General features: G+C 42.7%; 1 protein-coding gene across 1 annotated transcript; it reads left to right on the top strand.

The window, feature by feature from the left end:
- The first annotated feature begins 197 nt into the window (after window positions 1–197).
- On the top strand, window positions 198–10,098 carry LOC148046749 (vomeronasal type-2 receptor 26-like). The gene is made up of 4 exons (XM_087714924.1): window positions 198–211; window positions 8,265–8,429; window positions 8,731–9,022; window positions 9,199–10,098. The coding sequence occupies exons 1-4, from the start codon at window positions 198–200 to the stop codon at window positions 10,096–10,098; spliced, it is 1,371 nt and encodes a 456-aa protein (XP_087571050.1).
- The last annotated feature ends 6,321 nt before the right edge of the window (window positions 10,099–16,419 follow it).

Here is a 16,419-nt window from a genome sequence, read left to right as displayed (position 1 = left end):
ATGTCCCGCAAGAAGAGCCCCAGGGACAAGGGTGACAGCACCACACCCTCCTCCACCCTGCCCATCGCCCAGCAATGCACCGCCACCACCGTTTCTTTGGGGGGGGCAGGCAGGGGCGCGGGCATGGCCCAGGAGGGGGCACCCAATAGGGGGGCTGCCCAGCCAGCCCTCCCTCAGCAGCAGTGGTGAGTTCTGCGATGTCACCTTCAAGGTAAGCAGTGGCCATGGGCACCACTTGGTACACTGGTAGGTAGGAAGGAAGGAAGAGGAGGAAGGGAGAGACAATAGTGTGAAAAGAGATGGATAAATCAAGGCTGCCTCTCACCCCATGTGACAAAGGAAGGAAGGAAGGGGAGAGAGAGAGAGATAGAGAGAGAGAGAAAGGGAGGAAGCCAAGTGAAAAGAGAAGGAGAAATCAAGGCTGCCTTTCACTCCATGCGGGAGGGGAGGGAGGGAGGGAGGGGATCTCAGGATCCTCATGTTGCAGATGAAAAAGCTGAGCTGCAAAATCCAATTTCCATCTCCAGAGCCTGGGAATGCAGAAGCCCATATCCCATGTTCCCCGGCCACCTTTTCCCATGCAGAGGCCAGGCAAGGAGGATCTTATAGGGATGCCAGATAGGAGTCTGCCCAGCTGAGTGGGGAGCCCCTCTTGCCTCTGAGAAATATGGTGGTCCCCTGTGGCCCCTTCAGACCCCCCCAGAGCCCCCAGCTGAGGAGACCCTCTTCATTGCAGCATTTTCTGGGGAAGGGGCTTAAGCCGCCCTCTCTCTGTAATTCTGGGAGGTTTCTTCTTCATCCACCCCAAAAAGCTTTGAATTTTGCTCTTTATTTGATCCCCCCTCCCTTTCACTTGGCTTCTTCAGCCTCTTCTCCATCAGGCTGAGGGCAGGAAAGCTCCCAAGCAACCATCTCCCCCCCCCCGTGTGAATGGCTACAGAGTTGTCATGACAATGGGGGCGGGAATAGAGCAGCCACTAGAGAGAAAGAGAGGTGAGACTTTTGTCCTCCCTGAGAACTGGAGGATTTGAATGCGAAATCTGCTTTCTTTTAGGAAACCCTTTACATTATTATGGAAAAGTAAAAAGTTTAGGTTCGATTTTAATGCTTTATTTTACTGCAACAGAGGGAGTTTTTACTTCTCTCCCACCCCCTCATTTCTTTTCCCCCTTCTCCCCCTCTGCTTTTTCCTATGTGCTTTTGTATTTTTGTCTTTTATTCTATAATTATTAAAATGTTTAAAGGCAAAAAAAATGGGATGCAAAATCTGCTTTCCTTTACAAAATCCCGTTGAGATGCAGCCCACAATCAGAAGGAGGGAAGGGTCAGAGGAAACGAAGGAATATTTAAAAATATATTTAAAAAAATAAAGGAAAACTTAGACTTTGACAGAAGAAAAATAAAAAGTAAACACCAAAAAAGAAAGAATTATCAAACTCAGTAGAAAAAGTTGTTTAGCTCTCTAGAGTTTGATCGATGAGATATACAGCAATTAAAAGCAAAGAATTATAAAAGTCAGCCTGAATAAAATCTATTGGTGACGCAGAGCAGAAAGATCAGAAGATGAAGGGAAATTGGACATTAACGAAAATAATGTCATTAAACAGCTTACGGAAAATAGCTAAAATAGTTATATTGTTAACATTACTTTCTGCACTGGTTGAAAGGATTTAGAATTTGGAATTTCTCTTTATTTTAATTTTAATAATATGTACGTTTTCCTATTTGTGAAATAAAATCTCACCCCAGCCATTGAAGGGAGAGACAAAAATCCCAAATCAATTTCAAGTTTCTAGTGCTTTGTGAGTATGGAATCTGGGTCAAGCTGGTCTTTGGTGATTCATATGTGTGTGTGTGTGTGTGTGTGTGTGTGTGTGTGTGTGTGTGTGTGTGTAATGGATAAAAACTATAAAGGGTGTGGTAAGAAGAAGCAATTGGGAAGAACGTCCACTCTTTCTTTGCGGATAAATGAGGGTTTTACAGTTGACCCAACTTGCCATGCCAGCCACTCTGAGAATGGGCAGGTCATCCCTGTGACACACATTATGTGAGCATGTCAATACAAGCATTTCAGCCATGCCCCAGCACACGCAAAAATGCCCTTGCTCTCGATTTTGCTCTGGAATGGAGAAATGGCTCCTTCTAACCCTCATAAACCAGGATAAGAAAAGGAGGAGGAGGCCCATTCATATAACACAACTGAATTAGTTCAGATCAATGTGAGGTCAGTCTGGGCTGAACAGGCAGTTGGAGATTGTGGACTTTCTGCTCCAGTCCGAGAAATCTGTTTATTTTAAATGATTATTTAAATACTTTTTAACTTCATTATTGTTGTATTTTTTGTGTTTTAATTGATTTACGTGGGGAATGTATGGATGAGTGGCTGTGTATGTATGAGAGGATTGAGAGTACAGCCTGGTACCCCCTCCACTGAGTGCTATTGCAGAAGTGGTAGGGGGCCCAGGCCTACCTCCCGTCCCAGAATGAGTGACATAAATCGCCGGCCGGATGGAGCAGAGGCTGTGGGAGGGGATATGGGGTCTACGGGTGTGGGGTTGGGCCGGAGCATTATGTCGCAGAGATCCCTCCTTCCAGCCCTGCTAGTTCCACTCCAGGGCCAGATGGTGAGAACTGCCAGGGCCCTGGTCTCAGGCTGCTGTTGCTAAACTCCAGGTCTGTAGTTCACAAAGCTCCCCTTGTCCGGGACCTAATTTTAGACGAGGGGGCAGACCTGACATGTATTACTGAAACCTGGCTGGGCCCGGAGGGAGGAGTCCCCCTCACTGAGATGTGCCCAGAAGGATTTCAGGTGCTTCATCAGCCGCGACCCCAGAAAAGGGGTGGGAGAGTGGCTGTCATCGTCTGAAGGTCTTTAGCTCCTCGTAGGATCCCTGCTCCGGAGCTTGTCGGGTGTGAGTCCCTGTTGATGAAGTTGGACCTTGGAGGTCAAGTGGTTTGGTTTGGTTTTGGTTTTATTAGAATTTGTAGGCCGCCCTTTTCCCTGAGGGGACTCAGGGCGGCTCACATAAAACTGGGAAGGGGGGATACAAACATCAAGATAGAGACATATAATAAAATGGTAGGCAACATACATTCATCATTTGGGAGGGGTAACTATCCTTATCCCCAGGCCTGACGGGCGAGCCAGTTCTTCAAGGCTATGCGGAAGGCCTGGACGGTGGAGAGGGTACGAATCTCCACAGGGAGCTCGTTCCAAAGGGCCGGGGCTACTGCTGAGAAGGCCCTCCTCCTTGTGGTTGCCAGCCGACACTGGCTGGCCGATGGAATACGGAGGAGGCCTAGTCTATGGGATCTTATTGGTCGCAGGGATGTAATTGGCAGAAGGCGGTCTCTCAAATATCCAGATCCACTGCCATGTAGGGCTTTATGGGTGATTAATAGCACCTTGAAGCGCATCCGGAGATCGACAGGTAGCCAGCGCAGCTCGCGGAGGATAGGTGTTATGCGGGTGAATCGAGGTGCACCCGCGATCACTCGCGCGGCTGCGTTCTGCACTAGCTGAAGTCGCCGGATGCTCTTCAAGGGCAGCCCCATGTAGAGCACATTGCAGTATTCCAGCCTGGAGATCACAAGGGCCCGAGTGACTGTTGTCTCCCGATTCAGGTAGGGTCGCAACTGGCGCACCAGGCGGACCTGGGCGAATGCCCCCCTGGTCACAGCTGTTAGGTGGTGGTCAAATGACAGCTGCGGATCCAGGAGGACTCCCAAGTTGCGAGCCCTCTCTGAGGGGTGTAAAATTTGACCCCCCAGCCTGAGTGATGGAATATTAGTCAAGTCTTTGGGAGGAAAACACAACAGCCACTCGGTCTTTTCTGGGTTGAGCACAAGCTTGTTAATCCTCATCCTCATCTAGTCCATGACGGCCTCAAGACCCCGGCTCATCACATCTACCGCTTCATTGAGTGGGTTTGTTGCTAACGTACCTACCTCCCAACAGCGTTGCAACAGCCCTCCCCTCGCTCCTCGAGTCAGTAGCCGAGTTGGCGGTAGAGTTCCCCAGGCTTATGGTTCTGGGGGATTTCAACCTGCCTGCACTTGGTGAACGCTCTGACGGGGCGCAGGAGTTCATGGCTTCCATGACAGCCATGGACTTGACCCAAGTATTTCGGGGTTCGACTCATTCAGCGGGTCACACGCTTGACCTCGTATTCCTCTCGGAGCAGTGGAGACGTGATCTAGAGTTGAAGGGCATTAAGACCTTGCTCTTGTCATGGTCTGATCACTTCCTACTGAGGCTTGACTTTCGGAAATCAATCCCCCACTGTAGGGAGAGGGAACCGATTAGGTGGTTCCGCCCCAGGTGCCTGATGGACCCTATGGGATTTCAGACGGCGCTTGGAGAAATACCTGACACTCTCGTCCACAATCCAGTGGAGTCCTTAGTCACTGCCTGGAATACAGCGGTGGCGCGGGCTCTAAACCGGATTGCGCCTTTGCGACCTCTCCGAGGCAGCAGATCCAGGAGGGCCCCTTGGTTCACCGAGGAACTCTGGGAGATGATGCGCCAAAAGAGACTCCTAGAGTGCCGCTGGAGGGCCAGTAAATTTGAGTCAGACCGAGCACTGATGAGAGCCTTTATCAGAGCCTATCTCATGGCAATATGGGCGGCGAAATGTGCGTATTTTGCCGCCCTTATTGCATCCGCTGAATCGCGCCCAGCCACCTTGTTTAGAATAACCCGCTCCCTCTTGAAAGGGAGGGATGCGGATGACCCTTTACAAGGTAGAGCTGAGGAATTTGTTCAGTATTTAATGGATAAAGTCGCTCGGATTCGGACAGAGCTGGACTCCAATTGCACGGTGCCAGCCGAGGTACCGGGGGAAGGTCTTGAGCGTATTTCATGGATTGAGTTTCAACTTGTCTCTCCTGATGAAGTGGACAAGGCCATGACAAGGCGGTGAGTGCCTCCACTTGTATACTGGACCTGTGCCCCTCCTGGCTGGTCTCGACCAGCAGGGAGGTGACACACGGCTGGATCCAGACGATAGTTAACATCTCTCTTCAGGAGGGAACTTTCCCACTCCTCCTAAAGGATGTGGTGGTGAGACCCCCTCCTGAAGAAACCATCTCTGGACCCAGCCATTTTGAGTAACTATCGTCCAGTCTCCAACCTGCCCTTTGTAGGGAAGGTTGTTGAGAAAGTGGTGGCCTCTCAACTCCGACGGTCCTTGGAAGAAACCAATTATCTGGATCCCTTTCAGTCGGGTTTCAGGCCTGGTTACAGCACGGAAACTGCTTTGGTCGCACTGATCGATGATCTCTGGCGAGTCAGGGATAGGGGTCACCTATCTATCCTTGTGCTCCTTGACCTCTCAGCGGCCTTTGATACCATCGACCATGGTATCCTTCTGCGATGGTTGCGAGAGGTGGGAGTGGGAGGCACCGTCCTCCGGTGGTTCTCCTCCTACCTCTCGGACAGGTCACAGTCGGTGTTGGTCGGAGGGCAGAGGTCGACCCCAAGGCCCCTCAATTATGGGGTGCCGCAGGGCTCGGTCCTGTCCCCCCTCCTATTTAACATCTACATGAAGCTGCTGGGTGAGATCACACGCCAGCACGGGATTAAGTACCACCAATATGCGGACGATACGCAGTTGTATCTGTCCATCCCGTGCCAACTCAGTGAAGCAGTAGAAGTGATGTGCCAGTGCCTGGAGGCTGTCAGGGTCTGGATTGGTATGAACAAGTTTGCGCTCAATCCCGACAAGACCGAGTGGCTACTGATGTTCCCTCCCAAAGATTGGCCAACTATTCCATCTCTCAGGCTGGGGGATGAAATTATACGCCCCTCAGAGAGGGTTCGCAATTTGGGAATCCTCCTGGATCCGCAGCTGACTTTAGAACACCATTTGTCGGCTGTGACCAGGGGGGCCTTTGCCCAGGTTCGCCTGGTGCACCAATTGCGACTCTACCTGGATCGGGAGGCCCTTCAGATAGTCACTCACGCACTTGGGACCTCAAGACTGGATTACTGTAACGCGCTCTACATGGGGCTGCCCTTGAAGAGTGTTCGAAGACTTCAACTAGTCCAGAACGCAGCCGCGTGAGCGATCGTGGGTGCACCCAGGTACACCCATGTTACACCTATCTCTGCGAGCTGCACTGGCTACCCATTAGTCTCCAGACTCGCTTCAAGGTGCTAGTCGTTACTTATAAAGCCCTACATGGCATCGGACCTGGGTACCTGAGAGACCGCCTCCTGCCAATTACCTCCCATAGACCAATCAGATCGCACAGACTAGGCCTCCTCCAGATCCCATCTGCCAGCCAATGTCGGCTGGCGACTTCCTGGGGGAGAGCCTTCTCTGTTGCAGCTCCAGCCCTTTGTAATGAGCTCCCCGTGGAAATCCGGACCCTTACTACTCTCCCGGCCTTCCGCAAAGCCACTAAGATCTGGCTGCTCCGGCAGGCTGGGGGGCCGTTGAAATAGCCAGCCCCTCGGTAACTATGAATGTTGTGTATTTTAAATTGTTGTTTGTCTACTTGTCTATTTATCCCCTTCCCTTGTTTATTGTAAGCCGCCCGGAGTCCTTCGGGAGTGGGCTGCATACAAGACCAATAAAATACAAAATACAAAAATACAAAATCATCTCACATTAATGACTCTGGGTGACACACAAGGGTTAATTTATCTCATCCTGCTCCTTGAACACTAGCAAAGCTATTCAAGCAATTCTTTCCTTGGTCCTTACACTTAAAACCTAAAAGGTTGATGTCCAGCAGCAGGTGAAATGGGATCTCTGCGTTTCTGACATACTCGCCATTTTTATAGGTGATGCAAAGGGAGACTATAATTTCTAGCCCCACTTCTTGTTTTTATTAGTATTATTTTATTGCCAGAATGAGAGAAAAATAAAGAAATGGGGATGCAATTTGAATAGTTTGGGGAAGTTTAATCCCTATTTTCCATTCATGCCCCATTTGTGGTTTCTTCCCCCATGCAGGGCTGGAGGAATCCGAAGGAAAACAGACATACTTTGTTTTCGTAATGTTAGGATTCCTCTGAGAGGATCTTGAAATATGTAATAGTAATTAAATGTTGTCTCCATTCTAGACTTCGCTTTCTTCATGTTGTCCAGATTGTTGCACCTTTGAGCTTGCGGCCATTTTGGATATTATCCATGATGCAGAAAAATCTGTATATGTCTCTGTTATGGAATATTTTTCTAATATTTTTCAGCACAACAGCCCTCAGAGGCCATAAAACGATGGAAGGCACACGTAGGAGATTCATTTATTCTTTGAGTTCCCAACAGAAAGTTGTAGAAATACTCTTTTTTAAAGACAATTTTTAAGATAAAGAAGTTGTCCTTTGGAAGAGGCAAGTTAAAAAAAAGTTTTCGCACTCTGCAAACCTCCCAAAAATGCCGTTTTTCACAAAAATGGGCCCATTTTTTTAAAAAAGGGCATGAATAGCCCTTAGGAGGCTTATAGATTGCTCCTGGATGGGGGGGGGCAATAACGAGCAAAAACGGTCCATTTTTTACAAACACGGGCCAGATTTTTTGCCAAAAAATAACGTGAATAACATTTAGGAAGCTTACAAAAGTGCTCTTGGGGCTTGGGGGGGTGTTAAATTGATAAAAAATCAGCCCATTTTTGCTCATTTCTGCCCTCCCCATGCCCCAAAAGCTCTCTGAAAGCCTCCTACAAGGTATGCATGGCCATTTTGGTGAAGGGGGTGTGGGGTTTTGGGAGGCAGAAATGCTGTACTCAGTGTATAAGATGTACCCAGATTTTCAGTCTCTTTTTTGAGGGAAAAAGATGTGTCTTATACTTTGAAAAATATGGTACATATTCATACATACACGCACACAAAGAGAGAGAGAGGGGGAGAAACATAATGAACTCCCCACTGAAATTATTCCAATGATGATAATATTCTCCAATCATCAAAACTGTAAACAAATGAAGAAGACATTAGATAATAGAAAAAATAGAAAAAAAAAACTGTCCCATGGGCACTGGGGAGTAGAAGGCAAGAACACACAAGTCTTGTGATTTCAACTGCCCCAAATTACGTTTTGTTGCTGGAACTCTACATGGCCATTGAGACCTTTTTCAGGATTATCACTACATGCAATAAGAATCAGGGCTAAGAGTCAGGCTTCAGCCTTGCTCTTGACAGCAATATTGAGGCTGTTGTATGCAGAGTAAACATGGGAAGCTGCTGCTGGAGGAAGGTCCATACTTAGAGAGCATTTGATGCACAGAATGCTCTTCATTCTCCTATTTCCACTCTTCAGAGTGGAGTCTCTGCCGTGTCACCCAGGAGAAGCCATACCTGTTCCAAATGAATGGTACCAGCAAGGGGACTTTGTCATCGGTGGGATGGTATCCATGGCTAACTACCAATTTAATGAAGTTTCATTTGAGCAGCATCCTTCTCAGGAGTATTTTGGACATCCAGAGTAAGCAATTCTTAGCATTCAACCTTTGTGTTATCTCTGTTTGCGATGAACAAAGAGATTATTTTATTTCACAATGAGAACATTCTGTTATGTGGGACAATGTGTTTTCAGGGATATTGGCTACACTTTGATTCAATCTGCAACAATGGGAATCACAAGTTCAGAGCAGGAGAGTTAAGAATAGAGTTGGATTGGCCATTCTCCAACTGTGCATGCATATGGGGTAAAGCAACTCTCTGAAGTTCCAGGAAAAATAATCAGGAAATATATAATGATATGTGTAAATTCATCCCGTTTTCAGCGTGCTAACAAAATTTTACCAACATGTCCTTTCCTTGGTCTTTGCTGTGAAGGAGATCAATGAGAATCCAGAAATCTTGTCCAATGACACTCTTGGTTTCTACATTCACGATAGCTACTACAATGCCATCATGACCTATCGAACCACGATGGATTTGCTCTTCAGATCAGAAAGATTAGTCCCCAATTATAAATGTGACACCAGGAGAAATCTCATCTCTATCATAGGAGGCCTCAGCTTTGGAACTTCCTCCTATATCACAAATGTCGTGAAGTTTTACAAGATTCCACAGGTAGGATTTTTGGAAACACAGGCATTAAAATTCCCTCCTCCTTTCTTTTTTTCCAAACTGAGTGTATTAAAAAATGGTTATCATGCAGCCACACACCTCAATAATCTGACTAAATTTGTTGGAAAATATGAAGAAAAAAGATGCTGATGCATTCCCACAATATGTGTTTCTTTTAGCTCACATATGGCTCATTTACTCCACAAGATGCTTATAGCAGAGAGGTTCCCTTCTATTACTCCATGGTCCCAAATGAGTCTTCACAGTACATTGGGATAATCCGACTGCTTCAACATTTTGGGTGGATTTGGGTCGGGCTCTTTGCTATTGATAACCCTGAAGGAGAACATTTTCTGCAGATCATGGAGTCCCTTTTTTCCCAGCATGGCATCTGCTCTGCTTATATGGAAAGAGTTCCATATTTAACATACTGGGATAAATATTTTGAGATGGTTAACAAAGGGCAAAATATTTACAAACAAATAATCGATGAGAAGATCAACACCTTTGTCATCTGTGGAGAATCTTTGACCATTGCATGGTTAACAAATATAATTTTTTGGCTTGATCCTGGACTCGAGCAGAGTTCCTTGGGAAAGGTGTGGATCATGACTGCCCAGATGGATTATTTATTAACAGGAATGAATAAAAAATGGGATCGGCAGTTCTTTGATGGTTCCATTTGCTTTACAATTCACTCCAAAGAAATTCCAGGGTTCAAGGAATTCTTGAAGTTCATAAAACCTCCTTGGATTCCAGGAGATGGTTTTTTCCCACTTTTCTGGGAATACATCTTTGATTGTTCATTATCATCCTCTTCTTTGACCGAAGTGGACAATCACATATGCACCGGAGAGGAGAAGCTATGGGACATTCCTGGGGCTCTTTTTGAGGTGGAGATGTCTGGCCACAGCTATAGTCTCTATAATGCTGTCTACATATTGGCTCAAGCTTTACATGCTCTCTTCTCACTTCGATCTAATCACAGGCATTTCTTGAGGCATAAATCTTCAGAATATGAAGAATCACAGCCATGGCAGGTGATTAGTGTGCTGCAAGCATTTTGTATGAGACAATAGCAAAGTACAAAGTTGGGCTATGTAGTTCTGACAGGGAAGTGCAACTACAGAACTAAAATGTATTTGAATATTTTTTTTCTATTGATGATATTTATTTGCAAACCTCTATTTCCATGCCTGTAATTCTTCTAAATGGCAAATGTAAAAGTGAGCTGATATGATGGACTAAAGTGAAGTGGCAATTTTCTAGGAAGAAGGGAGCACATTTCAGAAATTGTTTGCAGGGGAGAGAAGAGGCAGCACAGTCTCAAACTTCAGAGGAGACAGAGGAAGAGGAGACAGTAGGAAAGAGTTAGAGGAGAGAGAGGAGGAGAGTTAGAATAGCCACCATCTAGAATCTCTCAGGGTATTTCCATTAGGATGTGAATAGTAAGGATTAAATATGAGAAGATTTTGCCTACAGTGTGTAAACAAATAAAAAACTTGATTTTTGGTGCAATTTTTGTATGTCATTTTTGGGCTTAACCTTCACAGTGATATGTTTTCCATTTTATTTCCTGAGCCTAGTAAACTTGTGGTACACAGTCCAAATACGGGGAAAAGCAACTACAACATGGATTTGAACAAATTGCATAATTTCATTTCCATCACTGTAATATGTTGTATGACTTGATGATCTTCAGGAAATTTTCAGATGAAAGGACTAAGGCTTAAGTCAACTAACAACCAAATCCTGGTTTCCAAATTCCAAATAATTTTGATTTCTACTGAAAATAGTTGAGGAATGCTGCTTAGCTGACCCAATTATCCAATTATCAGTACTTATTATGTCCTTAGCTCCCCTATAACTGTGAAAATGTTATGCAAAGAAAAGTGGGTGGGATATGTGAAATATCTGATCTTGTTATCCCAGTATGCACAAGGTAACAAACTGGTTCTCAAAAGGCTGGATATATGGTCTTTGCATGTTTGCAGAGTTTCTCCCTCAAATGTATAGTGCAACTATAACAAAATTGTTTGTACATTTCATAGAATTCTTTACTGGCCAAATGTAATTGGACCCAAGGAATTTGTCTTTGGTGCATATGCTCTCAGTGTATATAAAAATGCTAGATACATTCATCAAGAATCATCAGGTAAAACATTTATTGATGATCATAGGATACATATAAGCAATCAGGAAACTACCAATATTAATTGTAAGGACACAAGCAGCAAAGTTAAAGTCCTGTGGTCATAAGTGGGAGGAGATGGGTGATAGGAACTATTTTTATTGTTTTATTTACCTGTTTTATCATTCCCAATTTTATAGCTCCACCTATTTCTTAGAGGCATGAAATTCAACAATTCTCTTGGACACATCTTGACATTTTATGATCAAAAGGAGCTTGAAGGTGGATTTGATATTGTAAACATAATTATCCTTCCCAATTCCACTTTCCAGAAACACAAGATTGGAAAGGAAAAATATCATGAAATTGCTCATACATTTCTATTGTTTTATTTTCCCTCTTTTATTATTCTGAATCATATAGCTCCACCAAATTCTTAGAGGCATGAAATTCAACAATTCTCTTGGAGAAACCCTGACTTTTTATGATCAAAAGAAGATGGAAGGTGGATTTGATATCATAAACATAGTTGCCTTTCCCAATTCCACTTTCCAGAGAAACAGGATTGGAAAAGTGGATCCTGATGCTGCAGAGGGAGAGGAATTAGTCATTAATGAAGACATGATTGTTTGGCATAGATCATTTAACCAGGTATGGTTTCAAAAGAATTTTTATGACCATTCTCCTGTGGATTCTTTTGGCTTGGAAATTTAATGTTCTCCTTCCAGGCAAACCATGAGGAAGAGCCAAATGAAAAAAAAATGTCATTCTAATGTGGAATGCTAACTTCACTAATATTGCGCACATTGTTAGAGTTCCCCCAAACAGTAAAATGAAAATGTGTCAGAAAATAAATGCATTTAAATGAGTGTATTTCCTTGGTTGAATGAAACTGATGTGATTTAAAGCAAATTTGCTGCTACAAAGAAGAGGGAGTCAAACTGTTATCCAAGGCACCTGAGGGTAGAACAAGAAGCAATGGGTGGAAACTAATCAAGGAGAGAAGCAACATAGAACGAAGGAGAAATTTCATGACAGTTAGAACAATTAATCAGTGGAACAACTTGCTTCCAGAAGTTGTAAATGTTCCAACACTGGAAGTTTTTAAGAAGATGTTGAATAACCAATTGTCTGAAGTGGTGTAGGGTTTCCTGCCTAAGCAGGAGGTTGGATTAGAAGACCTCCAAGGTCCCTTCCAACTCTTTTATTCTATTCTATTCTAAATTTGATTGACTCAATCTGTATGAACAAATGGATGAATTGAAATAATGAAACATCACATATGGATTTATTAGATTGTCGTATTTACTTTTATTCTTCTGGGCAACCCAAGAAAAAAAACCAGATTAAGAAATGTTTTTCTCCCTTTAATTATTAAAAGATAACAATATCTGGTATTGTGCACTGTTGTGGCCCAGCAGGAGCCATTGGAGCTGCCACCAGACTTGGACAGCAAGGGGCCCTATGAGTCGGCTCTGGAAGAGGTGGAGGACCAGGACAGGGTTCTGACTCTGAGCAGGGCGCAGAGAGGCTGGTTGGCCACCAGGAGGCGCCTGAGCCTTGGACCAGTGGGGAGGAGACAAGGGAGAGTGAGCCAGAGTCCAGCAGTGAGTTCTTCCTGGATGCCCAGCTTCGAAGAGCTAATAGGCGTAAGGAACAATTGTGCAGTTACAGGAAGTGATTGTACTCAGCTGGTGGTCATCAGGCTCCTCTCCAGACTATAAAAAGACTCCTTGTGCACACACCCCTCTTTGCAGAAGTCAACTCAGGATTGAATGTCGGAGGACATTACTGTGAGCTTGGCAGTGTGTTTATTGCTGCCCAAGCTCGTCTGTGCCAGTTTGCTGCCAAGGACCTGTCTATCTGTTAATTAAATGCTGTAACTTATTTCTGGCTCGGAATGTTTGTTGGTGTGGGACGAGTGGGGTCAGAACAGTGCACTATATTTAACAGCCTTCCCTCCTATATTGCATGTAAATGAGAAAGAAAAAATGCTTTTAAGGGACTATGTTTTCCTAGTTGAGTGAAGCTTTATCAAATCTGTGTGTTCAAACCAGGGGTGAAATTCAGCAGGTTCTGACAAATTCTGAAGAACTGGTAGTAGAAATTTTGTGTAGTTCAGAGAACTGGCAAATACCACCTCTAACTGGCCCCGCCTCATCTATTCTCTGCCTCAAGAGTCCCAGCTGATTGGGAGGAAATGGGGATTTTACAGGAATCTTCCCCTGGAGTGGGGAGGGAATGGAGATTTTACAGTATCCTTCCCCTACCATGCCCACCCAGCCATGCCAACCCAAACCCGTGATGGATTGACTCAAACTTCTGGTCAAATGGATATCTTGAATTAATAAATTATAAGTTGAAATTATCATATGGATTTAATTAAACAAAAACTGGAAATCCAGATCAATTGTGCTCACAAAATATAATCAGAGGGCAAATTGAATTGTACTTCGTTGCTTTTGTTATAAATCAGTCCAATCAATTTCTTCTTTTACAACCTTTAGATGGGACTTTTCTTTTTAATGTAAACAGCATATTGTATCTTCCATGAAACAACTGAATTTTTTAAAAAACAATAAATTTTCATATTCTAATATTTTAATATTGATAACTAGGTGCTTCCCATTTCCCTGTGTAATGAACATTGTCACGGTGGATATCAGAAAAGGAAGAAGGAAGGGAAAAAATTCTGCTGTTATGATTGTGTTCCCTGCCCAGAGGGAAAAATCTCCAAAGAGATGGGTAAGTTTACAAATCATTTAATTTTGTGGTTATACTGTCTATTCTGGGGAACCCTTTCAACTAATTAAATTGTCTGATTGTGTATGGATGAGAGTTTCCTTGGAAGCTGAATGGGACAATGAAATCAAATTCATCAATACGTGAAAAATTATAGGCCCCAACAACGGAATTATAAGTGATGATGACAACCACGCAACAATGTCTTAAATAATAAATAAATAAATAAATAAATAAATAAATAAATAAATAAATAAATAAATAAATAAATAAATAAATAAATAAATAAACAAACAAACAAACAAACAAACAAACAAACAAATAAATCTTGGAATGGCTTCAGCTTTATAACCAAGCAATCATCATAGTGGAGATTCAGAAACATTGGCAATGTAGAGAATGTATAGATGAATAGACAAAAATAATTATTTCAGAGATTTCTTTTTAAGATTGAAAATGAGAAACAACAAAACAGTGATTCTATAATTTAAAAATTACATATAATACAGTGACTGGAAAGGAAGGAAGGAAGGAAGGAAGGAAGGAAGGAAGGAAGGAAGGAAGGAAGGAAGGAAGGAAGGATGGATTTCAGAAGTGACATCTTGTTATTTACACTGAAACATTTGGTACTACTATGGAATCCAAAAAACTCCACAGTGCACCAACTAAATAAGGACACTCTTGAAATACCATAATGAAAACAATTTACGAAATTTATGGAAGTGAATATTTATTTATTAGGAAGAGTGGACAAACTAATGAAACATATCTCTTAACAATGAGAATCCTGTAGGCATAATGAGAAATATGACTAAATCACTTGCTACTTTAAAATTTAAATCTTTTTCATTTCCAGGCAGTCGCTATCTATCTACCTACCCAACTATTTACCTATTTCTGCACAATTTTGTTTCATTGAAAAACACTTATTCATATTTCCCCAAAGTGTGTAGCTCTCTTGGATGTGTATTATCTAAATATGTATTTTATATGTAATGCTGATTCATTCGAATATTCTCTTTATGGGGGTAAATACAAGAAATGAATTGTTAAAAGAAAGAAAGAAAGCAAAAATACCAATTTTAAATAAAAAGGGATATATACTCTTACAGAAACAGATAATCCTATTTCCATTATAGTTTTTACTTGAAATACGTAATAACTCATCTTTTTACAATTTCATCCTTGATACACGATCTTTCATTTTCACTTTGAATTTCTTGAATATTTATTGTATTCAACTTTATTTATTGTATTTATTTAGTTCTATAAATTATATGTTTGTGTGTGTATGTATGTATGTATGTATGTATGTATGTATGTATATACACACACAAACACACACACACACACACACACACACACACACACACACACACACACACATATATATATATATATATATATATATATATATATATATATATATATATATATATATATATACACACACACATACATACATACATACATACACATATACACACATACACACACAATGTATTTATCAAATATATAAATATATCTATTTATCTCTCTTATATACATTTATTGTTTTCAAATGTTATAAGTTTGTTGAATACTTATGTATCAGATTTTGAAATTAGGTCAATATGATTCCATATTAAATAAGACTAAATGGTTTTAAATTTGAAAATGATCCCTTAAGATACTCATAAACCTTCATTGGAGCATTCCTTCTATTGAATCTGTGTTGATTTTTTTTCTCTTTAGATGCTATTGCTTGCTTTCAATGTCCTGATGATCAATATGCAAACCAGAAGAAAGATGGATGCATCATGAAAACAATTAGCTTCTTGTCTTATGAAGAACCTTTAGGACTCATTTTAACCACTGTTGCCACTTTATTTTTCCTCACTACAATATGGGTATTGGGAATATTTATTAAGCACAAAGACAGTCCTATTGTGAAAGCCAACAACCGAGATCTCACCTACACTCTCCTCATCTCCCTTCTGCTTTGCTTCTTCTGCTCTTTGCTCTTCATTGGACAACCTGGAAGAGTCACCTGTCTCCTCAGACAGTCTGCATTTGGACTCACCTTCTCATTGTCCATCTCTTGTGTGTTGGCCAAAACCATCCTTGTTTCTCTTGCCTTCAAGGCCACCAAGCCAGGATCTCGGTTGAGGACATGGGTGGGGAAAAGACTAGCTGTTTCTATTGTCCTTCTCTGCTCTCTATTCCAAGCAAGCATCTGTATTGTTTGGTTATCCACCTCTCCCCCCTTCCCAGAATTAGATGTGCACTCAATCACTGAAAAAATGGTTCTCCAATGTAATGAGGGGTCAGTTGTTATGTTTTATTGTCTCCTGAGCTATATGGCCCTCCTTTCATTTGCCAGTTTCATTGTGGCTTTCCAGGCTCGTAAACTGCCTGATACCTTTAACGAAGCCAAGTTCATCACCTTCAGCATGTTGGCTTTCTGCAGTGTGTGGGTCTCCTTTGTGCCAACCTACCTGAGCACCAGAGGAAAAGCCATGGTAGCTGTGGAGATCTTTTCCATTTT

The sequence above is a fragment of the Thamnophis sirtalis genome, unplaced genomic scaffold (assembly GCF_051295495.1).
Source record: "Thamnophis sirtalis isolate CommonGarterSnake01/CBP01778 unplaced genomic scaffold, rThaSir2_p1.2 scaffold_4, whole genome shotgun sequence".
In the NCBI taxonomy this organism is placed as follows: Eukaryota; Metazoa; Chordata; class Lepidosauria; order Squamata; family Natricidae; genus Thamnophis; species Thamnophis sirtalis.
This window is presented reverse-complemented; position numbering and strand designations above follow the sequence as displayed.

Coding starts and splice junctions, on each gene's coding strand:
- LOC148046749 (XM_087714924.1), top strand. Junction 8,430..8,730: donor GAGTATTTTGGACATCCAGA/GTAAGCAATTCT, acceptor TCCCGTTTTCAG/CGTGCTAACAAAATTTTACC. Junction 9,023..9,198: donor AGTTTTACAAGATTCCACAG/GTAGGATTTTTG, acceptor TGTTTCTTTTAG/CTCACATATGGCTCATTTAC.